The sequence below is a fragment of the Lepidochelys olivacea genome (assembly GCF_965140295.1).
Source record: "Lepidochelys olivacea isolate rLepOli2 genome assembly, chromosome: 24".
NCBI lineage: Eukaryota > Metazoa > Chordata > Testudines > Cheloniidae > Lepidochelys > Lepidochelys olivacea.
The window spans coordinates 15,848,082-15,875,576 of record NC_140434.1 but is presented as its reverse complement, the minus strand read 5'-3'; the positions used below and the strand labels follow the sequence as shown (position 1 = coordinate 15,875,576).

The following is a 27,495-nucleotide window of genomic DNA, read 5'->3' as shown; positions in this document are numbered from 1 at the left end:
TGTTTCAAATTGTGCTTATTAAAAAATAACCCACGTTAGTCTAAACCCCAGGGGAAACACTTTTTTTATCACTATACCTTACTTCTATAAACCAGTTCTCTGTGTTTTTAACCCTGGGTTGTTCCTGCAGACTCACATGTTATTGAAACACTGTGCCAAGGGGGTTAAATAAAGGAACGTGTCTTCAGATAGCCTTGTTTTTCAAAGGGGTCGTCGTCTTCTTTTCTAACCCACTACCTTCAAAGGGCTGTTTCAAGTTGTTCTTACTAAAAACCTTGGGGAAAAGCTTTTAAAAACTTTTTGTTCGTCAGGGTTTAGGCCATGGTTGCTTCTGCGTGCTCTTTTTTATTGAAACACCTCTATAAATAAAGGACTGTGTCTTCAGATAGATTTGTCTTTTCAAGTCATTATAAAGCGGAGCTTTATTCCTTTACCAAACTTAATGTAACTTTTACTGGTGTTTGGTCAAAAGTTTGGGAAAGAAGCAGTCTCCTTCTCTGTGATCCCAGAGGCTGTTTTTGCTAAGGGGCTTTGCAGCAGCTTCACATTCTTCTTACTAAAAAATAGCCCCTGTTAGTCTAAAACCTAGGGAAAAACTTTTAAAAATGGTTTGTGACTAAAAGCTTAGGGTTTTAACTTTTATGAAAGCCCCCCTGTAAAAGGACTACCTGGCAGGAAAATCTGCTGAGGGTCTGGTTTTTCAGGTAAGGATAAGGCAGTTGAAGGGGAGAGAAGGGAGTTGGCTCTCCTTTAAAATCTTGGGACTCTAGGATTGGTTCAGGAAAATGAATTCTATGACGCTGCTGTAGAACAGCCTCTGATTGGGCCGATCCAAAGGCGGTGACAACAAGTCTGATAACAGAGGGTTTGAACCAGGGAAGTTGCCTCATTCTACAGAAAAACTTGAAAGGTAAGAATTCTCTCTCTCTCTGATTCAACCATGCGCTGCCTATCTTTGCCCTTTGCAAAGGGGCTTTCTTTTCCCTTTTCTTGCCCTGTTCTTTTTTCTTAACCTACCCTTGTATTGAAATGCTTTTCTATTCACTTTTTTACCATGTGCTTACTAAACAGGCTTTGCCCTGTGTGTTCTTTGTCAACCTAGTTTTCAGTGTTTTTAAAAGCTCTTTTCTTAACCTACCCTGATATCGAATAGTTTAAATGTGTTGTTTTTCTTAGCCCCCTTTTATAGTCTTTACCATGTACTTACTAAACAGGCTTTGCCTTAGTAAATTCCCTTTTTAAACCTAGTTTTTAATATTATTTAATTATTTTAAATGCTCTTTTCTTAACCTACCCTTATATTTAATACACTTTTTACATTTATCTCAAAATTTTCTGTTCTTTAATAACATGCCAAACTAGGCCTTTAAAAGAAAAGGAGGACTTGTGGCACCTTAGAGACTAACAAATTTATTTGAGCATGAGCTTTCGTGAGCTACAGCATCCGATGAAGTGAGCTGTAGCTCACGAAAGCTCATGCTCAAATAAATTGGTTAGTCTCTAAGGTGCCACAAGTCCTCCTTTTCTTTTTGCGAATACAAACTAACACGGCTGCTACTCTGAAACTAGGCCTTTAAAATCATCTCTCCTTACTCAACCTCCCCAAATAACCTTTCTTTTGTTTTTTCCTCTAAACTTTACCCAAACTTTCTTTTTTCATCTTTAAACTCTCACTCTATTCTTTCAACCTTTTGCTCTAAATGTATCCAAGTACAAACACACACACCACTTCCCCCATTGAAACATACACATTTTTTTTTCAAAATGACCGACAGCGCCAAACTTCGGTGCCAATGGAAATGGGGTTGGAGGGAGGGACATAAGCCCCAAAGGGGGTGTGGAAACCTGTCAAAAAATGCATGGTGATGAATGCTATCGAGCCGGATAATACTAACAATTCATAAACTCAAAGTTGGTACGTAGGAAGAACATCTCTCTACAATAGAAACGAACACAAATAAACAGGGTCTCATTGTTCTGTTTTGCATCTTTAAATAAGATGCAGTTATTGCCCTCAGCATCTGGCATTATCCTGACTGGGCTGATCTTAGCAAAGCAAGGTTATCGTGTGTTTCTTCTGCTTCTCTTACCTAATCACTATTTGCTAGGCTACTGACCTCTTGACCAAACTCTGGACTTTGGGCCTGTAGAAAGAGTTGACACAATCCAAAGATCAGGTTGTTATATAACAGCAAATGCATTTTAACGCTTCAGGCAGTATCATCAATGGGTCACAGAGGGATTCGGTGCATGACCCGGCCGCCATCCAATGTCCACAAACACTTGGGCCTCAGTCTTCAAAGGTGTTTTAGGCTCCTAAGTGCCATTGATTTCAATATGCAGTGTTGTTGTAGATGGGTTGGTCCCAGAGGGACAAGGTGAAGGAAGGAAAATCTTTTCTTTGACCAACTTCTCTTGGTGAGAGAGACAAGCTTTCAAGCTACACCGAGCTCTTCTTCAGGACTGGGAAATGTACTCAGGGTGTCACAGCTAAACACAAGGTGGAACAGATTGTTTGGCACAAGGAGTTAATGCATATTTCAAGGCCCTGCCTAGGTTTCAGAGCCCAAGCTCCAGCCCAAGCTAGAATGTCTACATGGCTATTAGCCCCACAGCACTAGCCCCCCAAGTCTGCAGCTCCAGGCTTGCCCTCCTCTGTGACATAGTGTCAGGGCTGGTCGAAAAATCCACACTGATTTCCATTTCCTCCTCAAAACCCACCTTTCCCGTGACACATATAGGAAGTTGCAACCTGATGACAGCTGGGGAGATGGCAGGTTGTTTGTCACCTTGTCTCTTCCACTCCTCCCCGGGGCTGTATCTTTGTCCACCTGGCATAGATGGATGTTTTATATCTGTAAGCGCTTCGGGGCAAGTGCTGCTGTTTATTATATCATCTCTCCTCTGCCTTGCATGTCAGTTCCCTGTGAGATGAGAAATCAGTCCAGCTATTGGTTGGTTGCAGTTGTTTATTTGCTCTTAAGGATCTTTGTTTTCAGTTTGTACTGATTCAGTTTGTACTAAAGGAGTTGGCGGATGTGATTGCAGAGCCATTGGCCATTATCTTTGAAAACTCATGGCGATCAGGGGAGGTCCCGGACGACTGGAAAAAGGCTAACCTTGCCCATCTTTAAAAAAGGGAAAAAGGAGGATCCTGGGAACTACAGGCCAGTCAGCCTCACCTCAGTCCCTGGAAAAATCATGGAGCAGGTCCTCAAAGAATCAATTCTGAAGCACTTAGAGAAAAGGAAAGTGACCAGGAACAGTCAGCATGGATTCACCAAGGGAAAGTCATGCCTGACTAATCTAATTGCCTTCTATGACGAGATAACTGGCTCTGTGGATGAGGGGAAAGCAGTGGACGTGTTGTTCCTTGACTTTAGCAAAGCTTTTGACACGGTCTCCCACAGTATTCGTGCCAGCAAGCTAAAGAAGTATGGGCTGGATGAATGGACGATAAGGTGGATAGAAAGCTGGCTAGATTGTCGGGCTCAATGGGTAGTGATCAATGGCTCCATGTCTAGTTGGCAGCCGGTATTAAGTGGAGTACCCCAAGGGTCGGTCCTCGGGCCGGTTTTGTTCAATGAATTCCTTAATGATCTGGAGGATGGTGTGGATTGCACCCTCAGCAAGTTTGCAGATGACACTAAACTGGGAGGAGAGGTAGATACGCTGGAGGGTAGGGATAGGATACAGAGGGCCCTAGACAAATTAGAGAATTGGGTCAAAAGAAATCTGATGAGATTCCACAAGGACAAGTGCAGAGTCCTGCACTTAGGACGGAAGAATCCCATGCACCGCTACAGACTAGGGACCGAATGGCTAGGCAGCAGTTCTGCAGAAAAGGAACTAGGGGTTACAGTGGACAAGAAGCTGGATATGAGTCAACAGTGTGCCCTTGTTGCCAAGAAGGCCAATGGCATTTGGGGCTGTATAAGTAGGAGCATTGCTAGCAGATCAAGGGACATGATCGTTCCCCTCTATTCGGTACTGGTGAGGCCTCATCTGGAGTTCTGTGTCCAGTTTTGGGCCTCACACTACAAGAAGGATGTGGAAAAATTGGAAAACGTCGAGCAGAAGGCAACAAAAATGATTAGGGGACTGGAACACATGACTGATGAGGAGAGGCTGAGGGAACTGGGATTGTTTAGTCTCTGGAAGAGAAGAATGAGGGGGGATTTGATAGCTGCTTTCAACTACCTGAAAGGGGGTTCCAAAGAGGATGGCTCTAGACTGTTCTCAGTGGTAGCAGATGACAGAACAAGGAATAATGGTCTCAAGTTGCAGTGCGGGAAGTTTAGATTGGATATTAGGAAAAACTTTTTTACTAGGAGGAAAAACACTGGAATGCGTTACCTAGGGAGGTGGTGGAATCTCCTTCCTTAGAAGTTTTTAAGGTCAGGCTTGACAAAGCCCTGGCTGGGATGGTTTAGTTGGGATTGGTCCTGCTTTGAGCACGGGTTTGGACTAGATGATCTCCTGAGGTCCCTTCCAATACTGATATTCTATGATTCGTAGAGAAAACTTCCTGGGTTTTATAAAAGCTGTGATCTGGCGTTTGCCAATTTCCGCATGAATTTTGGACTGATCCAGTACATGAAAATACAGATGATGTTCAGCAAATCCAATACATGATGTCAGGTAAATGTGTTGATGTTAATCAAAGTTAGGCTAAGTGTGCCTGCGTGAGTGTCTATTAAAGTAAGGCGCTGTAGTGGAAAATACACCTGTGTATGCTTGGCCTATGTGTACATGCAGTTAATGTCCAGTTCATTAAGTAAACAACAGCATTAAACTACTTTACTTTCTTGGAAACCTTTTCTCTATTTGTTGCTTTTCTCTGTTCTCCCATCTCCCAGTACTAACCCTGGTATTTACCCAAAAACTGCAAAGATGATTTTTTGCACTGGTTTTCACCTGTTTTTTAATCTTTATAATAAACACTGATATATTCTCAGGACATTTTCAATAAAATAATAACTGAAAACCAAGGGGATTCTTTACAATATATACCCTAGCCCTGGAACAGAGAAGACACAAACAGCATGCAGGCGGCTCCCTCTCAGTAATCCCAGGCCATACACCCATGCTTGGTTTTCAAGGAGCAACCCTGCCCCAAGAACTGACTCCGGTTAGAGAGATTAAGACAGGGAGCAAACTCTTTTACTGCTTGCTACAGCTCCCTCCTGAAGTAAACTCCATCACAAAATGAACGACAACGCAGAATGGCTAAGGAAAAGGACTTGGAAGACTACATGTAACAGCACCACCTGGTGGCTCCTGATGTAATATGTTTGCTCAATGTCCATCACAGTGGGGTGGGTCCTTGTGACAGATGGGAGACCTTGGAAGCATGTAAAAATGTGCCAGATGCTCCATGTCCCTGGCATATTGATAGCCTTTTGTACCAGGATATCTTCTATGTAACTGTGTGTTCCTGGCTCACTGGGTGGGTTTCCTCTGGAAACTGGAATCAAACTGCAGTCTCCCAGTGCTGGTTATGCTGATCCCCCCGGGACCAAGCTGTATAAAGGGGCAGCCGGAACTGACTCAGGACCCTCGTTTGACCCTCCAGCTGATGTAAGATTTTAACCAAGAGGGCAGTGTCCTACTGGAAGGGTTGGAAACCCGTCAGGGCCTCCTTGTGGATCCTGGTATAGAGCTTCCAACAGGTCCGTATTATAAGCACCATGATGACATCTGCACAGTCTGCTGGGGACTGCTGCGCCCGCCCAGTGACCACAGCTGGCGTCGTCGTACAGGGGGAAGCATATAGGGAAGTTCTGTTCCGGCTCAATCCTGCGAATCCACGACTCTGGGACGGCCCCACAGGCAGCGGCTGGTAGATTCAGGCCTCGTGCCCCTTCACAGGTCAGTGGAGACTCTGAGAGCACATTGTGCTGGGGTATTTTTGTCCATCCTGATTACATGGCCGAAGAGCATGCAACACCGGTTTTGAATAATGAGCAACTGAAGGAAGGCCAGATCGCCAAGAAATCACCACATCTAACAGGTGCCAGACCTTGAGTTCGGTCTGCCCCACTGGACTGCAGGAAGGTTGCTCCTTCCTCAGTGACTTGATCGCTTTGTGGCAGAAGGAGCTCCGCATTGCCAGCTCTGGTGCGGGTGAGCTCTCTGACAAGAACTGTGTTGTACCCAATACCGTTCACCGCTAACATGCTCCATGTGGCGGCATGGGACGCACCCCTAAGGCCTGCTTTGGACTTCCTATATTTTAAGGCATGTCCCTTATTTAAATAACAAATTGCCTGTCCCATACTAAATCAGTACAGGATGCCTGTTATCCTGGAGTTCAGCTTGGGCTGCCTCCTGGCCGGTTTTACAGCCTTGCCGATTGCTGGTGAAAACGTGCCGTTGATTTTTTCACTGGGACCAACTGAGGGAATGTTGGTCCCGGTGGAAAAAACCCCTGGGACATAAGCTGCATGCGTGCACAGCCTGACAGTGAGACTGCGCACATCCAGCTGGGAGCACGGCCGGCCTGGTACTCCGGGCCCTGCTCTGTGTGGAGGACTCATCTCACGAGCCAACAAAGGGAGGTGAGGAGCAGGGTGGTGCTCGGAAAACTGTCCCGTATGATTGAAATACAGTGTTAGGAGCCCTAGAGATGGGGGGCGCCTGGCGAGCTGGCGTGGGCGCTGACTGGCTGCATGATCTATTTTCTCTATAATGCTTTTGTCCTAAATCAATGTCCTGTGCCCTGGGAGAGCCGGCTGGTCACTGGGAGCCTGTCCGTAAGCCCTGGCAGAGAGCGGCTCACTGCTGCTGGAGTAAAGTCAGACCGGGACACAGGTCCTCACCCACAGACAGGTGACTGCCGGAGCTTGGCACCTTTTCTAAAATAGACACTGTAGATCAACCACCAGATATGGGCTGGATGCAGGGATCCCTGGGGGTAGTTCTCTGGCCTGTCTGATGCAGAACGGCAGAGTGACTGATCAGTGGCCTTAGGCTCTATGACTCTAGGACATGGGAGGAAGGGAGCACAAAGAACTAACCCTTGGCTTTTTCTAACAGGGTTGGCAGTATGGATCTGATTATTATTATGACCCCCAGGTAAGTCTCAGACATTCTGTCAGATAGTAGAGCCTCTTATATGTCTCATAATGAGAGATCAGACACAGCTCTTGGGCCTTTCCTGTGGAAAGTGGAGGAGACAGATTAAATGAAAGACCCCTGGTGCATCAAACCCACAGAAAAACCTAGACAGATGGATGGCCAGGCTCGTGGAGGACTCTAGTCTACCTCCCTGATAGTTCAGGGACCCCCATTATGTGTCCATTTTGGCAAGGCCAACCTAAAAGAACGTGGTTCCTGCAGCCTTTGGAGCTGAGCACCACCACCAACCGGCTGCTAAATGCTGCACAATAACAGCCAGCTAGAAGCTGTCAGGGACGGTTACACAACTGTTAGGCTCAGCAGATGTGTTCATCCCACTGTACAGGGGGCAGGTGCTGGGTGGAACTCAAAGCATGTGTCTCTGTCACAGGTTTTCAAATACATATGTGAGGAGATAGCTAGATATGCAGGTGTGTGGATGGATGGATAGATAAGTATATATGGGGCTAGATAGATAAGTACATATGCAGATTCATGGAGGATAGGTCCATCAATGGCTATTAGCCGGGATGGGCAGGAATGGTGTCCCTGGCCTCTGTTTGCCAGAAGCTGGGAATGGGTGACAGGGGGTGGATCACTGGGTGATCCCGTTCTCTTCATTCCTTCTGGGGCACCTGCCATTGGCCACTGTCGGAGGACAGGACACCAGGCTAGATGGACTTTTGGTCCGTATGGCCATTATGGCCATTCTTGTCCTTATGATTTTACAAGTTGCACATCTCTTTATATGTCACTAAAATCCAGCCCTTCAGTTTGTCCCAGTTCCCTAACTTCTTGTTCTGTTCCTTCCTTGTCTTTGTTTTGGATACCAGCATTCCAGGTACTAGTCTGTGAAGATACTTCCTGAGCTTATATGACTATCTCTTGATTTTGGCAAGTTTCCTATCTCTTTATGCCAAACGGCTTACTTCAGCAAAAACACAAGGAGTTATGGGATACGTAGCCTAAGGGAACAGTGTTATGGTATAGGCCAGTTTAGCCTGTATCCCTGTTACAATATTTGTGCTGAATGTTACTGCTACTTAATACATGCTAATATACATTGATGGTGCAGTGTGTGTATATATATATATGTGCTAGCCAGCAGATATTAGTCAACAGATAGATAACCAGTGATTTTGGGGTCTCAGTTTGGGGTCCCAGAGGGGTCTGATTTTCAGAGGCAGGGGGCTCAGCGCTTCCTGAAAATTAAAGTGTCCCAAGTAGGGCCTTAAAAATCTCTACTCACTTCTGCAAATCTTCAGCCCTTTGCTCACGTCTCATTGTCTCCCAAATGCTCTAACTCCTGGTTTTCCTAACAAAATATGGCACAGGGGCAAGCAGGCCTTTGCCAGCAGGTAAGTACTAAACGCTGCTTTCTCTGGGAGTAACTTCAGTTTACGGGCTAGATCCCAGCTGCTGTCAATGGACCGTAGCTCCATTGGAGTCCATGGGTGTTAGGGGGCTTATTCCTTCACCCACTTACTTCCCTGGTCCTTCTCGCATGAACAGAGAGCAACAATACCCGAAGTCCAAAGGTGCAAACAATTCGATGTTTATTGGGGTGAACTTCCAGCAAGCATGATTCCAGTTTCCTTCCTTAGTATCCTCCTTCCCACCTCTGACACCACAGAGCCTTACACCTGTGTCCCTGTTCCCATTCCAACCCTTAGCCAAACATGATTCAAACTTCCTTACTCCCATTCCCTGTTCCCATTTCCCCCTTTAGCAAAACATGATTCCAATTTTCTTACCCCCATTCCCTGTTCCCATTTCCTCCTTTAGCAAAACATGATTGCAATTTCCTTACCCCCATTCCCTGTTCCCATCTCCCACCCCCACCCCCACTCCCCCCCACACCCACACCCCCTCACTTCCTCATTGACTCCAGATTATATAGTAAAACTTGAGTTCCGCTTAGCTATACCTTAACCAATCATTTTCCTGAAATTTAACTAACCAATCCTAACATATTGTAACATGATTATGTAACCAATTATATCCCACCACCTTAATTAGTTTACACCCAGCAAAATTAATTATACAGCAGACGGGAACAATCACAGAACCAGACAGAGATTACACAGACAAACAATAGCAAAGTGGGAACTATAATGACAAGACAATACAGAAGTGAGGATTTCACATCCCAGTATTGATAAGTGAGTTCTTGCCAGACAGGATGCTATCAAACTAAGTTTCCTTTTACATTTTCTAGGCACTTCCCTTTCTCTGGAGGTGATAGGAATACAATCCTGTCCTGATAGTGCCTAACAGCCCAATAGCACCTTATTTCAATGTGACTAGTTTGGAATGTGAGGATGTGACCGGTCGCTTCCCAGCTTATGGCTGCCTCTGCTGCTTAGCCAAAGGCCTTAGCCTAAGAACAGGGCCTCAATCTGTCACAGTAAGAGAAGGCCCTTACACCGGCAGACAGTGATTTCTTTCTTTTATACCTGTAGAACTAGCCAAGCGATAAGAATACACCTAAATTCTTAGAGTATAGGCCTTTACAGACAGGCCTGAATATCTATATCCTAACAATGGGGCCAGATCCCAGCTGGGATCACTGGGCCATAGCTCCAATGGAATCCATGGGACCAGAGCCCAGCTGGGATCAATTGGCCGTAGCTCCATTGGTGTCTATGGGGCCAGATTCCAGATGGGGAGTCAATGGGCCAGATGCTCACTGAAGACTAGTACAGATGTTTCCATCTCAGCCCATCACAAAGGCAGCAGCTGCTGGGCAGACAGAAACCTCTCATGAGTCAACAATTGAAAAGTGCTTAGTGATTTTGAATCCTTCCATGTTGGGGGTACGGCTTTGAAAACCTTCGACGGCCCTGTTTTCAGAAAGCGCCGAGCACTTGCCTTCTGAAAACCAGGGCTCTTCCAGGTGTCTACAGCTGCACTCCCAGCAACTGAGGCCCTCAAAAATATAAGTTGCTTTTGTGGGCTAAATCTTGGCCCACAATCCTGATTTGCCCTGCAGCCATGCCAAGATGTCCCTGGTGCTGCACAGACACGGACACAAGGGAGACTGGGGCTCATTGTGCCAGGCACTGCATAGGCACACAGTGAAAGTCAACCTCTGCCCCGTCTGCATTCAGGAGCCCGTAGTGCAGGCCATGCACACACTGATCTTCTCCCCTCACTGACCCACCTCGCCCCCGAATTCTGTCTGTATCCGCTCGCCGGCTACTCCCTGTTCTATCGCCTCTGTTTCTTGTGCTCATGGGCCCCAGTTCTTCCTACCCCACATCCTGCCTTCTCGCACCTCCAAAACACCGCAGAACAGTTGCCATTGAGAACCGGGACTTCATCTTCATTGCACGAGGAGCTCTCCAATTTTAGGACTATCCCACAAAATTTGGAACTAATGCCATCAATAGGGCTAGAGGAGTCCCATTTCCTCTCATGGTGGGTGGGTGGGTGGAGGGGTCCATCTGACAGGCAAGAGCCCACAGAACGACACCCTCTAGCAGCTGGAGTCCAGCTGTGACTGCCAGGGGATCCCCAGTGGAGTAACAGGACAGCCAGGTAATCAGAGCGCAAGGGACATCTCAGCTGGAGTCTCTAGGGCTGAATCCCCATGCCCCTGATATCCACTGCCTCTTGTCCGCTCTGACTCCCCTGGTCCATTGCCTGGCCTGGCAATAAGGGGTTGGGGAAGGTCAGTGCTGGGAAATGCAGGTCTGGCTGGAAGGGGAAGTCAGGCAGTGCTGAGGGAAATGGGTGGTGAGGGGCTCAGACACAAGGGGGTTGGAGGCCACTCTACGAACCTGGGAGATACGTTCCCAGCAGGCTCCGCTGTAAGCCCCTGGGGAGGGGGGTTCTTCCTGGGCACAGGGAGGAGAATAGAGGTAAGGTGCCAGAGAGCAAGTGGGGGCGGGGGGGTGGAGGGAGAAGGGAAGTAGAGTGGTCTATATAAGACAAAGCCCCTAATGTCAGGACGGTCCCAATATCAGGCCGTCTGGTCACCCTTAATGGAGAGAAAAAAACACCCATTATTTCTTGCAGGGCGGACAACAAAACCCAGGAGCCCCGGTGAGTTATGGGCTGGATGTTATTTAGTATCACCTGAGGGCCCCCCAGGCAGGGAGATGAGATCCGAACCAGGAGTCCCGTGTCTCTCATGCTGGGTGGGCAGAGGGGTCCATCTACCAGGGAAGAGCCCACCCAGTGTCCCGCTCTGCCAGCGGGATTCCAGCGGTGACTGCAAGGGGCTCCCCAGTGGGGTAACACGGGCAGTCCCGGTGATCAGCGCACAAGGGGCATCTCAGCTGCCGGTTCCCTGCAGAGTCAGGGCTTCACAGCTGGGACTCCAGGCCCCTTCCCAGCTGGCTCCTCCTACCCCCCACTCTGTATGAAGGGGCCACTGGAGACTCTGCCCCACCTCGTGTCTGGCTCGGCCCAGGCCAGCGCCCTGTCTGTGCGAGGACCCAACGCGGGAAGGGAAACCCTGGAGAAAGGATGTTTCCAGGTCAGAGTCCCCTCCTGGGTCAGATATCCCCATATCAGAGGGGAGAGAATGGGGACCAGCACGTTAACCTCTGGCTCTTTCTCACAGCCTGGTTTTGGTTTGAACCTGGGGCTGGTGAGTGTCTGTTTATTTGTTTGTATTATGGTAGCGCCTAGAGGACAGGGACCCTTGTGCTAGGCGGCGGTATAAGGATGGTTCCGAACCTCTGTCAAAAGATTTGTCAAGGACCACTTGGACCACTTGGAAGGAAGCTAATTATGGCACAGGCAGGACGGATGGAACAGGGCTGGCTACTCTAGACCTCCTGGTCCTTTGAGGGCCAGGCCACTCTGTTACGCGATCACAGTGGGCACGAACTGTCTCACCCCCACCAAGTCCTTTGGCAGCATCGGCGTTCCAGGGAGAGATTGACAGAGGGAAGGAGAATGAATGTTCCCAGTGCGGGGTCCCCTGCAGGCTGAAAGGTCCCCGTGGCAGAGGGGAGCGAAGGGGAATCAATTAACTAACCTCTGGCTCCTTTTTCCAGGAACCTTTTGATTTGGGCATCAATGTGGTAAGGGTTTGAATTTCCCTCTGCTGCCGAGTCTCTCCCGTGCCAGCATTTCCTCGCACACGGGAGACCCCGGCCCTAAAGGACAGTGATACGGGGCTTTGTTGGGCTGGGTAACGTGACTGGAGGTTGGATGCAATGATGAGCCCTGATCTCCAAGAAGGGCTATGAACACTGACCTAGGCAAAGGAAGGGAGGGGAGTATCTATTGGTGTAACCACGGGAACAGCTCATCCTGTCCCGTCAATGCCAGACAGACTTTGGGGAGGCTGAAAAGCTGGACAGATCTACTCATCCATGCTGGGGCAGCTCCTGTCTGTAGAAAATGGGTCAGATGCTGGCTCAGCTTCCCCTGCCTGTGGCTCTGTTTTCCTGGCCATCTGCCGGAGACGAGAGATGCTGTTATTTTTGGTTGTGTTCATCCGATAAAGCCAGCAGATTTCAATGACATTTGGCCACATCCCAGGCGATAAGTGTTTTCAGAAGACTCTGAGTCCGATGGAATCTCTAGGGCTGAGTCTCAATGACCCAACTACCCGCTGCCTCTTGTCTGTTCTGTCTTCCATCACCTGTTCTTTGCCCTGCAAGGTCACGGCTATGAAGTGTAGTTACAGCTAGAAGGGGGAAAATCAGGGCTTGGAGGAAATGCTTGGTGTGGGGCTTTGACACGATGGGACTGACCCTCAATATGAGAACCTCGGAGATACATTTCCAGCAGGCCCCCCAGTCAGCCCTTAGCACTGTGTTGGGTCTCATCCTGGACACGAGAGAGGAGGACTGAAGAGAAATAACCAGCAATTATTTCTTGCAGGGCCAATAAGAAAACCCAGGCGCCCAGGTGAGTTATGGGCTGGATGTTATTTAACATCATCTGAGCATGTCCTAGGCAGAGTGGTGAGATCAGAACCAAGAGCCCCAGTGTGGTGATGGGAGTCCCATTGCTTCTCATGGTGGGTGAGGAGAGGGATCCATCTAACAGGGTCCCCTGCTTGTTCAGGTATCCCCATGACAGAGGGGAGAGAATAGGGACTGGTACATTAACCTCTGACTCTTTTTTACAGGATCCTTTTAAGATGGGCATCAACGTGGTAGAGACTCCAGCAATCCTAAAACCATGAGATTGCTGGAGTCTCTAGGGCCGAATCCTCACGTCCCAAATATCTGTTGCTTCTTGTCTGTTCTGACTCCTCTGTTCTATTGCTTTGCCCAGCAATAAGGAACCAGGGCAAGGTTGCTGCAGAAGGTATGGCTAGACTGGAAAACCAATGCAGCAGGGGCGGGGGGAGGACAAGGAACAAGATTGGGGAGGGGCTCAGCCATACTGGGGAAGGAGGCCAGTATAGGAACGTGGGGGAGATATCCCTCCAGCCCCTAGCACTGTGCTGGGTTCCCTCCTGCTGGACAAAAATTCCAAATGAAGAGAAACAACCTCCAATTATTTCTTGCAGGACAAAGAACAAAACCCATCAGGCCAGATGAGTTATGGGCAGGATCTTATTTTGTGTGTCATCTATGGGCTTTTAAACCTAGCAGAGTAAGAACCAATGGCTAGAAGTTAAAGCCAGGAAAATTCAAATAAGAAATAAGGCCCAAATTTTTAATAGTGATGGTGATTAACCATTGGAACAATCTCCTCAGGGAAGTGGTGGATTCTCTCTTTCCTGATGTCTTCAAATCCAGACTCAATGTCTTAGTCAAACTCAAGTAGTGAGATCACTAGTGGGGCCACTGGGTGAATTTCTCTTGCCTGTGTTTTACTGGAGGTCAGACTAGATCTGGGGTTCTCAAACTGGAGGTCGGGACCCCACAGGGGGTTGCAAGGTTATTACATGGGAGGTCGCAAGCTGTCAGCCTCCACCCTAAACCTGGCTTTGCCTCCAGCATTTATAATGGTTGTAAATATATAAAAATGTGTTTTTAATTTTTAAGTGGGGTCCCACACTCAGAGGCTTGCTATGTGAAAGGGGTCACCAGTACAAAAGTTTGAGAACCACCAGATTAGATGATCATAATGGTCCCCTGTAGCCTTAACATCTAGGACTCTATGAAACGTGCCCTGTACTTCACACTCGATGAGCCTGTAGGAGCCTCGGTTAACAGATGCGAGTCTTCTAGCTGAGGCAGTAGCCACTCCTGCTCCGAGACTCAGCGGTCCCCTGTTGGATTCCTGCTGATCACCCACCCAGGGGCATGGCATTACAAGGCTGCCCCGAATTTACTCTGGAAAGAGAGCGTCCACATGGTGCATTATACCAGTATAACTATATTGGTTTAAATTCACACTTTAGCTTATAGTGGGAAAACTTCCCAGTGTAGACAAGGCCTTAAACTGTAAGATTTTGGGGGCAGGGGCCATCCCTTATGTGGATGGGCCCTGAACCAGGAGTGGACCCCTATCCATGCTATTCTCATACCACTGCTAATAAAACCAATAGGGTTCATCTTGGAGAAAGCTATAAAATTGTTTACAAGGATTTTATGTCCTATCTAGCCATTTGTCCCTTTGTCCCTGTCTGGCGCATGTAGAGAGATTTATGAGTCTGTCATTAGCTGTAAACTAACAGGCCATGGATGTTGTGTGTGTTATGAAACATCGTGGGCTGCACAGATCCTGGTGTAAATCAGGAGGGCTGCTCCCCAAAATCTCTCCTCTCCCTCCTATTATGCTGATGCCCATGTCCCATCATTAAGAAGGCTTGCAAGAATGTCCTCTATTCCACAAGGGAGAGGGGTAGCTACAGAGACACTGATACCCTGTTAACTGGGAGGAGCTAGATGTGAAATCCCTGCACTAAGGATTTTTTGCAGCTTATTATATGGCTTATTTGCTGGTATCTTGGTTACCGGGTATAAGGACCTTCATGAGGAATACCAGGTAATAAAGGGCTTTTAAATCTAGCAGAGTAAGAACCAATAGTTAGAAGTTAAAGCCAGGCAAATTCAAATAAGAAATAAGGCCCAAATTTTTAACAGTGATGGTGATTAACCATTGGAACAATCTCCCCAGGGACATGGTGGATTTTCTCGCTCCTAATGTCTTCAAATCCAGACTTGTGCCTTAGTCAGACTCAAGTAGTGAGGCCACTGGGTGAATTTCTCCAGCCTGTGTTATACTGGAGGTCAGACTAGATGATCATAATGGTCCCCTATAGCCTTAATATCTAGGACTCTATGAAACGTGCCCTGTACTTCACACTTGTTTTCTTTCCCCTTCCAGCCGTAGAGGTTCAAACAGCAGGATGATCATTGAAATGTCAGCTGGGAACCTGGCTATGATGGTAAGAATGAAGACCCATCTTCCACGCTCTGATCTCCTCAATCAAATGCTAACCGCAAATTGTGTAGTAACAAGTGCTGTGAGGGGCTGGGGCAGGAATGAAGTTCTGAGAGTTGATTTTGCTGCCTTTAATCAGCAAGCAGACAATGGGGACGTTCACTAATGTTTACACCAAGAACAGCAGAAGCTTCACAAGGAATGAAAATAAATCTCACCAGCAAACCATTTCTCTCCTCTCCATGTTCATTGGTGATGAATTTAATATTTTTCTTTTCATCACAATGGAATGTTGCACCATTTAAGATAGTGCCAATTCCTATTCAAGAGTGGTATGAAGGCTGGTCTGGGTTAAGGCACCGGGACTCAGGACTCCTGCTCTCAGTTGCTGGCTCTGCTACAGAAACTCTGTGTGACCTCATGCAAGTCACTTATCCTCTCAGCTCCCTCACCTATAAAAGGGTGAGAATAACCCTTAGTTGGTCTGTTTAGAGTGTGAACTCTTTGGGGGTAAGGACTGTCTCCCTCTGTGTGTGTCTGGGCAACACCTGGCACACCTGGGACCTGATTTCAGGTGGAGACTCTAAGCACTGCTGACATAAAAACAGTGCTCATACTAATAACAGGGTGGGGCTTGAGGCTGTTAAGGAGTTAATATTGAAAGTTAAAGAATAGTATGGGCTGCCCATATTTATTAAGGGAAGCATAAAATATAAGGAGCCCCACTACGCTATTGTGCCCCTATAAGCTTGTCTGCTGACAGACGTCAAGTACCGGCCACCCCACCCTGTTAGAATGTTTCAAGGGAGTTGACAAATGTGAAAGGGAGGAAATATGATTTGTTTGGCTATTTGATTCCCATTCGCCTGATCTATCTATCAGACTTCACTCCCTTCCTATAGTAGAACCTTGGAGTCCCTACTCCAGCCCTAACCACTAGTTCTTACTGCCTTAGCAGAGTGTGAGCTGGAACCCCCACTGCTGAACTCCTTCCGTGTTAAAAACTGACCATCTACCCGTACGCTGATTCCTGTTCCAACTGATCCATGGGTACCTCTCACCCAAAGACCGGGCTCCTCAATAGCCCGTAGTGCGGGGCTTTATTGCAGGAGTTGTGAGAGCCCAAACAGGCCATTGGCTTCACAGGCTGGAGAGCTACATCCTACGGCTGAGTCTAGCACAGATCTGCTAAGTGACTTTGAGACGGGCTTGTCCACACAGAGCCTGAGTGCATGGCAAGCCAGCGTAAACATCTACAGCACTCTCGCTTGCTGGGCACACAGTGGCTGCGCGGACCCTGCTAGTGTGCTCTAAAACTTCTGCAGGGCACTTTGACATCCTGGTGTTTCCAATGTCCGAGTGCCCAGGGTAGCAGGGGCCACACAGCCACAGAATGACAGGCAAGATTGTGCTCTGCAGCTTACACCCCAGCTTGCTACGCACCGAGCTTCCATGTGGATAAGCAATAAGTTATTTCCCCTCTCTGTCCCACTGTTTCCTCTCCAGCGCTTTGCCTGCCGTGTCTTTTGACCCCGCAGGGGGTCATGATGAGATCGGACCATTACTTTCTGCATTCCCGGGAGGTATTTGAATTTCCCTACCCCCCAGTAGGTGCACAAGACCTTTTCACACCATCCCTACTTCAGTTCCACAGCACTCAAAAGTCGAGAGGCAAAGGCCACAGGTCGGTCCTTTGCTCCATATGCCTGTGTTAACGCACAACCAATGGTAGTGTCCAATACCAAAGGGTACAGATAAAAGAGTTTCTTCCCATCCGGGAGACCAGCCCTGGAGCACTGGCCAGGTTTTCCTTTAGCACTCTCACTGCCTCAGGACACTCTTCTGACCACTCCCAAGTTGAGGCTCGGGTGAGGTCAAATACAGGCCGGGCTATTTCTGCATAATTGGCCACAAAATCCCTGCAAAATCCAGAAAATTTTGCAAGCTTTTAACATCCCAAGGCAGTGGCAGGGAGTGGATCAATTGCACCGATCCCTTATCAATTTCCCTTCCCATCCGGGACACTTCTGCTCCTAAGTAGGTCACTCTTGTCTGTCCCATCTGAGCCTTTTTCCCATTGACCTTCAACCCTGCTCTTGCCAAAGCTTGAGGACCTGCTCAGTTAGTCCCCTCTCTTCCTCCTCTGTCCCTGACATTAGCAACAGGTCCTCTACATATTGTGTGCACCTTGCTGAATCCACCCCCTCCGGAGCCTGACTCATTTATCTGTGAAAAATTGCAGGGGAGTCCCGATATCCCTGGGGTAGGACCGTCCAGCAGAATTGTCTGCCCTCCCATGTGAATGCTGACACGAGGTAGCTAGTGGCAGAGACCAAACCCCATTCGCTATGTCCAAAACAGTGAAAATTTGGAACGGGGGTCCAGTACGAGCGAGCATTTCAGGGTCCGCTGCCACCACTGAGGCTGGCCAATTGGCCAGAGCGTTTAGTGCCCGTAATCCACAGTGAGGCGCCAGGCACCGTTTGGCTTCCTCACGGGCCGCACAGCAGCATTGCAAGGGGATGCAACCGCTCGAATCAGTCCCCGCTGTTCCGATTCCCCATTCGTTGTCCCCACCTCTGCCAAGGCCTCCCGAGGAATAGGATACTGTTTCTGTGGGGGAGGGTCCCCTCCCTCCAGCAGTACCTCCATGCGGCCCCTCCCACAATCCAGGTTATCCTTCGTCCACACAGGGATGTGTTCCCACCCGGCCGGGGGTGGTGGGAGGGCATGTGCTTCTTTAATGGTCCAAGTGGCTATCCCCGTAGGGATGGTACAGCCCTGCATCTGCTCCAGTATCATAGAATATCAGGGTTAGAAGGGACCTCAGGAGATCATCTAGTCCAACCCCCCTGCTCAAAGCAGGACCAAGCCCCAGTTTTTGCCCCAGATCCCTAAATGGCCCCCTCAAGGATTGAACTCACAACCCTGGGTTTAGCAGGCCAATGCTCAAACCGCTGAGCTATCCCTCCCCCCCAATAATGCATCCAATTGGCTAAATCCACTACAAGTCCCAGTTTGTGTAAATCTCCTGCCCCCCACAGATTAAGCAGATCATTACAGCCCCACATAATCTCCCCTTCCCTCCAGATTCCTGTGACCTGTTCCCGCCTCAGGGTTAACTGTGTCTCCCCTCCCGTTGCCCCTACAATTGCCACCGTCCCTTCTGAGGGTCTCCCCTACCCCCATGTGGTTAAGCTGATGGCTGCTCCAGTGTCTATCAAAATATCCCTCATGGGACTCCCTTCAAATGGAGCGTGGGGCCACCAGATGCGTTTTGTCCTAAACTGAGAACATGGACAGGAAGCCTCCCAGGGCACCCCTAAGTTGCAGCACCCACCTCTGTCCCTCCCACTGGTTCACAGGGGGGTCAAGGGGGTCCTGGCACCGAACACATTCCTGTCTCCAAGCAAAATTGTGTGCCTGGCATTTCAGGCAGTCCCAGTCCCCTGGCCTCCGGGGCTACTTTCCTCCTGGTCTGGTAAGATCCTGGGTAGTCAGTTTAGCCTGCAGTCTCTGGATCTGTTGCTCTATAACTGCCTGCTCATCCCTACTATCCCCCAAAGCCCGGCCTCTCCCCCTACCTCCTCCCCTCTGGGCTGACGCAGCCCTTTCCACCTTGTATTGATCCCCCGCAGTAATCGCATGGACTGGCTCTCCCCCCAATGCATCTGCCTTCACACATCTGCCTGTTCCAGAAACCAGGGTAGCTGATTGGGAGCAAGTTCAGGGTGCTGCAACCTTAAATGCCCCACGAACCGCGGATTGCTCAGCTCCAACCATTTCTCCAGCAATTCCACACCCCTACCCTGCTCCACACCCCTACCAGGTCCCAGTGCCCTGCCTGGGGCATCACCCATGGACCGTCCAGGGGATCCACCCAGCACCGTGCCCATGGCTGTATGCGATTAAGTGTATCCTGCCTGTTTCCCCAGGGATTCGCTTCATTTTATTCATCCCCGCAGTACGAGAGTACACCCCAAACAACTGTTTTGCCACCTGTCCGGGGATTAGAAATGGGTATTCCACTCCTGCCACATCGACTCCCAAGGTGCCTCGTCACCTCAGTCCCTGGAAAAATCATGGAGCAGGTCCTCAAAGAATCAATCCTGAAGCACTTGCATGAGAGGAAAGTGATCAGGAACAGCCAGCATGGATTCACCAAGGGAAGGTCATGCCTGACTAATCTAATCGCCTTTTATGATGAGATTACTGGTTCTGTGGATGAAGGGAAAGCAGTGGATGTATTGTTTCTTGACTTTAGCAAAGCTTTTGACACGGTCTCCCATAGTATTCTTGTCAGCAAGTTAAGGAAGTATGGGCTGGATGAATGCACTATAAGGTGGGTAGAAAGCTGGCTAAATTGTCGGGCTCAACGGGTAGTGATCAATGGCTCCATGTCTAGTTGGCAGCCGGTATCAAGTGGAGTGCCCCAGGGGTCGGTCCTGGGGCCGGTTTTATTCAATATCTTCATAAATGATCTGGAGGATGGTGTGGATTGCACTCTCAGCAAATTTGCGGATGATACTAAACTGGGAGGAGTGGTAGATACGCTGGAGGGGAGGGATAGGATACAGAAGGACCTAGACAAATTGGAGGATTGGGCCAAAAGGAATCTGATGAGGTTCAATAAGGATAAGTGCAGGGTCCTGCACTTAGGACGGAAGAACCCAATGCACAGCTACAGACTAGGGACCGAATGGCTAGGCAGCAGTTCTGCAGAAAAGGACCTAGGGGTGACAGTGGACGAGAAGCTGGATATGAGTCAGCAGTGTGCCCTTGTTGCCAAGAAGGCCAATGGCATTTTGGGATGTATAAGTAGGGGCATAGCGAGCAGATCGAGGGACGTGATCGTTCACCTCTATTCGACATTGGTGAGGCCTCATCTGGAGTACTGTGTCCAGTTTTGGGCCCCACACTTCAAGAAGGATGTGGATAAATTGGAGAGAGTCCAGCGAAGGGCAACAAAAATGATTAGGGGACTGGAACACATGAGTTATGAGGAGAGGCTGAGGGAGCTGGGATTGTTTAGCCTGCAGAAGAGAAGAATGAGGGGGGATTTGATAGCTGCTTTCAACTACCTGAAAGGGGGTTCCAAAGAGGATGGCTCTAGACTGTTCTCAATGGTAGCAGATGACAGAACGAGGAGTAATGGTCTCAAGTTGCAGTGGGGGAGGTTTAGATTGGATATTAGGAAAAACTTTTTCACTAAGAGGGTGGTGAAACACTGGAATGCGTTACCTAGGGAGGTGGTAGAATCTCCTTCCTTAGAGGTTTTTAAGGTCAGGCTTGACAAAGCCCTGGCTGGGATGATTTAACTGGGAATTGGTCCTGCTTTGAGCAGGGGGTTGGACTAGATGACCTTCTGGGGTCCCTTCCAACCCTGATATTCTATGATTCTATGATTCTATGAAAAGACTATGCCATATTATCACCTGGTCCTCATGAGTTAGACCCCCCATCTCCCTGCCCACCTCCAGTAGCCACAGCACAAACTGATCCCAATCCTCCCGGGGTACCTTTCCCAAATGGCCCAGTACTGCCTCCCGGTCCTTCAGGGACAAGGAGCAGATTTCTGTCTCTTCTACTACTTGTGGGGCATGGTCCCTCCACCCGCAACCAGGGCCACTATTCCGGCTTCTGCAGTTCCTCCTGGGTAGCCGCTCTTACAGGGGCTGTAACTGTGGATCGCTGGATTATAATGTCCCCTGGCAGTGGTGGGTACAGTGTATTTTCAGGGTAGAGTGACGGAGGTGTCTCCTTCAGTTCCATTAGTGGGGCAGATGTTTTGGGGTCCCCAAGTCCATTTCCCCCATGTTTACATTGATACAATGCCTCCTCTAAGTCTCCTACGCTCCCAGCAGTTCATCCCTCTTTTGCCGATTGCCTCACAAGACTCCTCTGTCCATGCAGCAGCCCGTGCCTTCAAATCCGCTCCCTCAGTGGTTCCCAAACTTGTTCACAAAATGTTACAGGGGGTTGTCAGGAAAAAATTCCCTAATGGCGGAGAGAGTTGTTCCTAGGAACCCCAGGTAGCACAGGGCCAGCAGCCCAGAGCCCCGGGACTTCCAAGAGCTAAGCAGATCAAAGCAAGCATCTCTATCACAGTGAGGAGATTTAAATTTCAAGACTCCTTATAAGAAATGGAAAGGGAGGTGGGTATTTTTTGCTGTTTTTAAAATTATATAGGCCGCTAGTGTTGTTTTTAAAATTATTATGATGAACAAGTTTAAGCTTTGTTGTAATGTGTGTTGGTTGCCTGGACTGCTCAAGACCTGAATGCTTGTGTAGAAGAAACTCTTTGAGTTGGCTTCTTAAATCCCTTCATGCTGTTTCACATCTGATACTCCTTGATGAAACATAGGAGCCTTTTCTTATAACAGGCTGATTCATAGAATCATAGACCATTTGGAAGGGACCTCAGGAGGTCATCTAGTCCAACCCCCTGCCCAAAGCAGGACCAATCCAATTCAAAGTGATACAAGCTATGAAAGTGAGAACTTGGAAGAGTGTTGCCATTTTCATAATGTACTAAAAATACTGTAATGATAAATAATAATTAATAATAAATAGTGTGTAATAAGCATGTCATAAAAACAAATTTTATATTTCCAAGATCGCTGCTTTTATCATTTATACTCAGGTAAAGGAGAAAATCCCTGGAAATGTTCATTTTTAGGAGGGGGTTCGCGAGACTTGACATTTTAGTGAAAGGGGTTCACAGGTTGTTAAAGTTTGGGAACCACTGATTTACCTCTACCACTAACATGGATTTTTCTGTTAAAATCCATTACTGATCCACAGTCCCCTCCAAATCCTTAATGTGTTGGGGGGAGATCGGCTTCCCTTTTTACCCAGTGTGCCATCCCAGCACACAAACCTTGTAATACCATTCCCTATTTCCTATACTCCTTTCCCTTGGGGTCTCCCAAAACCTCCCCCATCTCCTTCTCAATCTCATCCAGGTAGTCCCCTACATCTGGTATGGGCCCTGATTCTTCCTTATCCATTTGTTCAAAAAATCCGTTACCCTGGCTTGCCAGAACCCGCAACTACCATCATGAGAGTTCACCAAACCCACTCCAAGCAGCTGTGCAGACTGTTGGGGAGGGGGACTTACAGGCTGCCACTCACCTATCCAATGTGATGTATCCGAGTCACGGCACCAAGATGTTAGAGGGCTTATTCCTTCACCCTCCCACGTCCCTGGTCCTTCTCGCATGAACAGAGAGCAACAATACCTGAAGTCCGAAGGAGCAAACAATGCAATCTTTATTGGGATGAACTTCCAGCAAGCTTAAATCCAAGTTCCTTTTTCCTTATTTTTGATCCCCAACTTACTTCCTGTTTGCCCCTAATTTATATAGTAATATTTTCAGCTATATCTTAACCAATCATTTTACTAAAATTTACCTAAACAATCCTAACATATTGTAACATGATTAGCTAACCAATTATATCCCACCACCTTAATTAGTTTACACCCAGCAAAATTAATTATACAGCAGACAGAAACAATCACAGAACCAGACAGAGACCAGGCAAATAAACAATAGCAAAGTGGGAACTCTAATGACAAAACAATACAGAAGTGAGGATTTCACAACTACACGGATGTAAGCAGTGTCAGGATGAGCTCCACCCTGACATCTGGTGGTGAGGTGTGGCAAGTTGTGAAAAAGAACTTCAGGGGATGATCTTATTTGCATAGGTACACCCACCCCACCTAGAATGAGGCCATAGCTGCCCAAATGGTCACTTTGGCTGCTGTGGGATCCCCAGCGTCTCTGTTATTGGGGCAGGAAGAATAAATTGTTATTACCCTGATTATGGGAACTGTGCTTGGAACTGTACTGGGCCTTTTGTTACGATGGAGGGACTCGCCATCAACTAAGTAGCACTCGCTAGGCAAGGGACATAGGTTCCAAACCTTTGTGAATTGAGAGAAGCTGGGGATAGGTGTTAATACTTGGTGGTATAGGTCACCTGGTGAGGGCCTTACATGCTAATTGTACGTCCTCCTCCACTGTGGAATATCAGAGCTAATGTTGATTCCATTAGGAGCCTAATTATAGGTTGCTGAGCTGAATTCGCTTTGGGCTAAGGGTGCACCAGCCCTGAGGCTCCCCTACTACAAGCTGAAGTCACAAGAGAGCTAAAAAGTGACTAAGAGCTGAAATCACTGAGCGTTGTGTTAAGTAGTTTGGGAGCCTGAAGATCTATTGTGGAGCAATTTGCCGGACGGCAGGAGCGGCTTGTGGACCGGCTGGTGGAGCAGTTCATGGGACGGCGGGAGCTGCCTGTGGGACACGGGGCAGAGCTGAGCGGAGCAGTTTGTGGACCCGCTGGTGGAGCGGAGCGGAGCGAAGCCCTATGGAGCTGTGGGGCAGTCAGCTTCAGATCACGTAAGGTGCCCCTTACCTCTTCCCCCCCGCTCCCCCATCTCCACCCAGGTTGGGAGGTAAAACTCTGCAGATAAACTTTCGAACTCTGGGGCTGCCCTGACCAGGGACAGAGACTTTTGGGCCATTGGACTTTTGGGACTTTGGGTGATTTCAGGTTGCTGGACTCAAGAACCCAAGGGAAAGGACACGCCCCAATTTGCTGTGGGTGGGTTTTTGCTCACGGGTTGTGTTATGAATCCTGTTGGTGGTGTTTCCCCAACATAATGCCACATTGTTTCTCTCTGTTATTAAAAGGCTTTTTGCTACACTCAGACTCTGTGCTTGCGAGGGGGGAAGTATTGCCCTTTGGAGGTGCCCAGCGGGGGTGGTATATATTTGTCCCAGGTCACTGGGTGGGGGCTCGAGCCGGTTTGCATTGTGTTATTGGAATGTAAATCCGTCCCACGCACTGTTCTGTCACAGGGTGACATGCCCGGAGTCGTTTATAAGCACCTGGGGTAACCTCCGAGTAGTCTTGGAAGAATTAGAAGTTTGACAACGAGCTCTTCAATCTCCCAGAGAAAGGTCTAACATGATCCAACAGCTGTAATATGACGTTAGATACATTCAGACGAGAAGGGCGTGGATTTTTAACAGTGAGGTGAAAAATCACTGGAATAGTTTACCAAGCTGTGAGGAGGGGGAGTTCTTCATCCCTGGCAGCGTACAGATCACGATGGCATGTCTTGCTGAAGCTTCCACACTAGGGATTATTTGGGAGACATTCTCAGGCCCGTGTGACACAGGAGGTCAGATGAGATGATCACAATGGTCCCTTCTGCCTTGGAATCTCACAGTCTAGTGCATATTATGACCCCCGGCTACTGACATGATCTGAAATACCCGACAGAGCTGAGATAAAACAAACGGGGAAAATACACACAAAAGAGAAAACCCAAGTACAACAGAGATTTCAAAAAGAAGTTTTGGAATGACCTGAAATGAGGTGAATTTCTTTGTTTCAAAATGTTTCCTCAGCTGGGGCATGAACTGGTTCTGGCAAGTCCCCACAGCACCGGAGTCTGGGAGAGCAGCACCTCCGGGAATCTTTTCCAAGCTCATCCAGCTACACATGGAGTCCATCAAAATCTCTGGCCCAAGTCTGAAAATATTGACCTCTGTCCTCCAAACAAGAAGGCCAGACTGTGGAGTGGGGTGAAAGGCTGCTAAAGAGAATTGAGTCAGGACACCTGGGAAGCTCTGGGAGGGAAGTGGGGTGTAATAGATCAGAGCAGGGGAATTGGGAGCCAGGACTCCTGGGTTCTCTCGGGTTGGCAACCCTCCAGGATGTCTCCTGACATTGAAGATTAAGCTTTAAGAAAAGATTATGTCATGTGATGAAACCTCCAGGAATATGTCCAGCTAAAATTGGCAATCCTCGTACCACCCCACTTTGGGGGGTTCGAGCAGGTCAGAGCAGGGGGCTGACAATCAGGACTGACTGGCAGAGGGTGTTGTCACCTGGCTAGAGACGGAAGCATTCTGGTAAAAACTGCCCATATTTTGTAACCACAAGAGTCTTTTCCCAAAAGGACATGGATTGTAGGTAAACAGCTATTCATCCAGCCCCGTCCTTACTGGAATCTCCCCTCCCCTGCCGATCTCAAACTCCACTGGCCAAGAGGGCTCTGAGCTAGTGAATAAATACAGGCCCCTGTAGCTCCCAGCTCCACTCGGCTACTCACGGAGAAGACCAACCCCGAGAGAAGATGAGAGTCCAGATGCTGGCTGTCCTGCTCCTGTTCGTGTCCCTCCTTTGCACGGAGGGAATCCGCGCAGCGTCCCTGGCTGGGGTGAGTGGGGGACCCTGTTCCATTCCTGGTGTTCCCGGCCCTGCACAGACACACAGCGAGAGGGGGATCCTGCCCCAAAGAGATTCCGATGCAGTAAAGGGTGGGAGGGGAAACGGAGGCACTGCCTGGGGAAGTGAGTTGCTCCTGGTAACACAGTAAGGCTACAGCAGAGCTGAGAATGGAATTCAGCAGTCCTGCCTCTCAGAGCCCCCCCACCCCTGCTGCTCTAATGCAGTGGCGTTCCCTCTTCTCCCAGAGCCAGAGATACGACCCACAAGTCCTCACGTCCAGTGCCCCAACTCTGACCACTAGACCACTAGACCCCGCTCCCCCGCTCTGGGGACAGAGCCCAGCAATCTGCTGAGGACGTGCTTTAGAGACGGGTGTTAGATTTCCCGTGATCCCACCGGAGCCACCACTGCTGGTCAAACAAACACGTGGGGCACAAGTGACTCTCTGCTCTCCCGCTCTGACAGGGCTCGGAGTCCCAGCAGTCAGAGGAAGGACGAGGCGAGTCCAAGGTGATCGTGAAGAGAGAAGCGGTGAGTAGCAGGAGGTGGCTTTGATTGTGTCACTGCTGGGAGGTGAAGGCCATGCAGGGTTCCATGGGTAACCTCAATAAAATCCTGTGGCAGGTGGTTCAAGCGATGTATTTCTAAAATGTCCCATCGGCTGACTGAATTTATATCCGGTGGTAGGGAGTCCCACAGGCTAACCACAGTAAACCCTGTGGTGTGGAGTCCCGTGGCTTAACCCTAACATATCCTGTGGCAATGAGTTCCACCGTTTAACTCTGACACTGTCATATGTGTTAACCTCAGTAATATCCCACCAACAAGCATCTCTCCTGCCCACCAGAGGGCAGAGGTGGTCAGTCCATGAACTCTGACATCTTTGCAGAAAACATAACCCTCTAGTACTCACTCTTTGCTGGGAGTCAGGAATAGAACCCAAGAGTCCTGATTCCCAGCCTTGTCCTTCCTCCGCTCCCCCCAGCCCATGATGTTACCACTAGACCCCACTCCCTCCCCTCCCCGATCAAAAAGTGCCTACAGAACCACATCTGAGTAATAGTTTGGGCAAAATCTGAAAGGGGAGTGGTGTCTCGGGATGAGAGCAGGATGCTGGGAATAAGGACTCCTGGGCTGTGTCCCTGGCTCTGGGAGGGGAGCGGGGTCTAGTGGTTAGCGCAGCGGGGCTGGGATCAGGACTCTTGGGTTGTGTCTCTGGGAGGGGAAAGCAGCTTGGGAGAAGGTAGTCGGGGGGTCGGTTAAGGGCAGGTCTCACTCTTGTCTCTCTGTCTCTTCCAGAAGGCTCCGGATTTCGTTTGTCGCTTCTGCTATAACTGCTGTCCTGGGAACCGTGGCTTTGGGTTCTGCTGCTCCTCATGACCCCCTTTACCGGTCACCCTGCGGGCGCCGCAAACCTCCCCAGCCCTGCCTGGGAGCAGATCCAAGCCAGCCTGGGGCCGAAACCGCCTGGCACCGAGCGACTGGGTTCGGGGAGGGCGGACGCTAACCCTCCTGCTCAACCCCAATAAAGCGTCTGCCTAGACGTGGAGTTTGCGTCTTTATTCCCATGTGTTTGTCGCCCATTCGCTGTGGGGCTGTGCCCGACCCCACTCCCTGCACCACAGCGCCCCCTAGCACCACAGTGGGGCATTGGAGCCAGCCCTGACTGCCAGGGAGAGACCCCACCCCACCCCACCCCTGCAGCACAGCGCCCCCTAGTGCCACACTGGGGCAGTAGGGCCAGCACTGACGGAAACTACAGACAGCTTAAGACATTTGCTTGAGATGACGCCTCTCGGTGGTAATTCTGGTAACACAGTA

General features: G+C 49.0%; 1 protein-coding gene across 1 annotated transcript; it reads left to right on the top strand.

The window, feature by feature from the left end:
- Positions 1-890: 890 nt before the first annotated feature.
- LOC311512461 (uncharacterized protein) lies at positions 891-27,223 on the top strand. The gene is made up of 8 exons (XM_084613671.1): positions 891-910; positions 7,039-7,077; positions 11,140-11,166; positions 12,129-12,155; positions 12,964-12,990; positions 15,370-15,430; positions 26,140-26,205; positions 26,974-27,223. The coding sequence occupies exons 2-8, from the start codon at positions 7,049-7,051 to the stop codon at positions 27,052-27,054; spliced, it is 318 nt and encodes a 105-aa protein (XP_084469797.1). The 5' UTR covers positions 891-910; positions 7,039-7,048; the 3' UTR covers positions 27,055-27,223.
- The last annotated feature ends 272 nt before the right edge of the window (positions 27,224-27,495 follow it).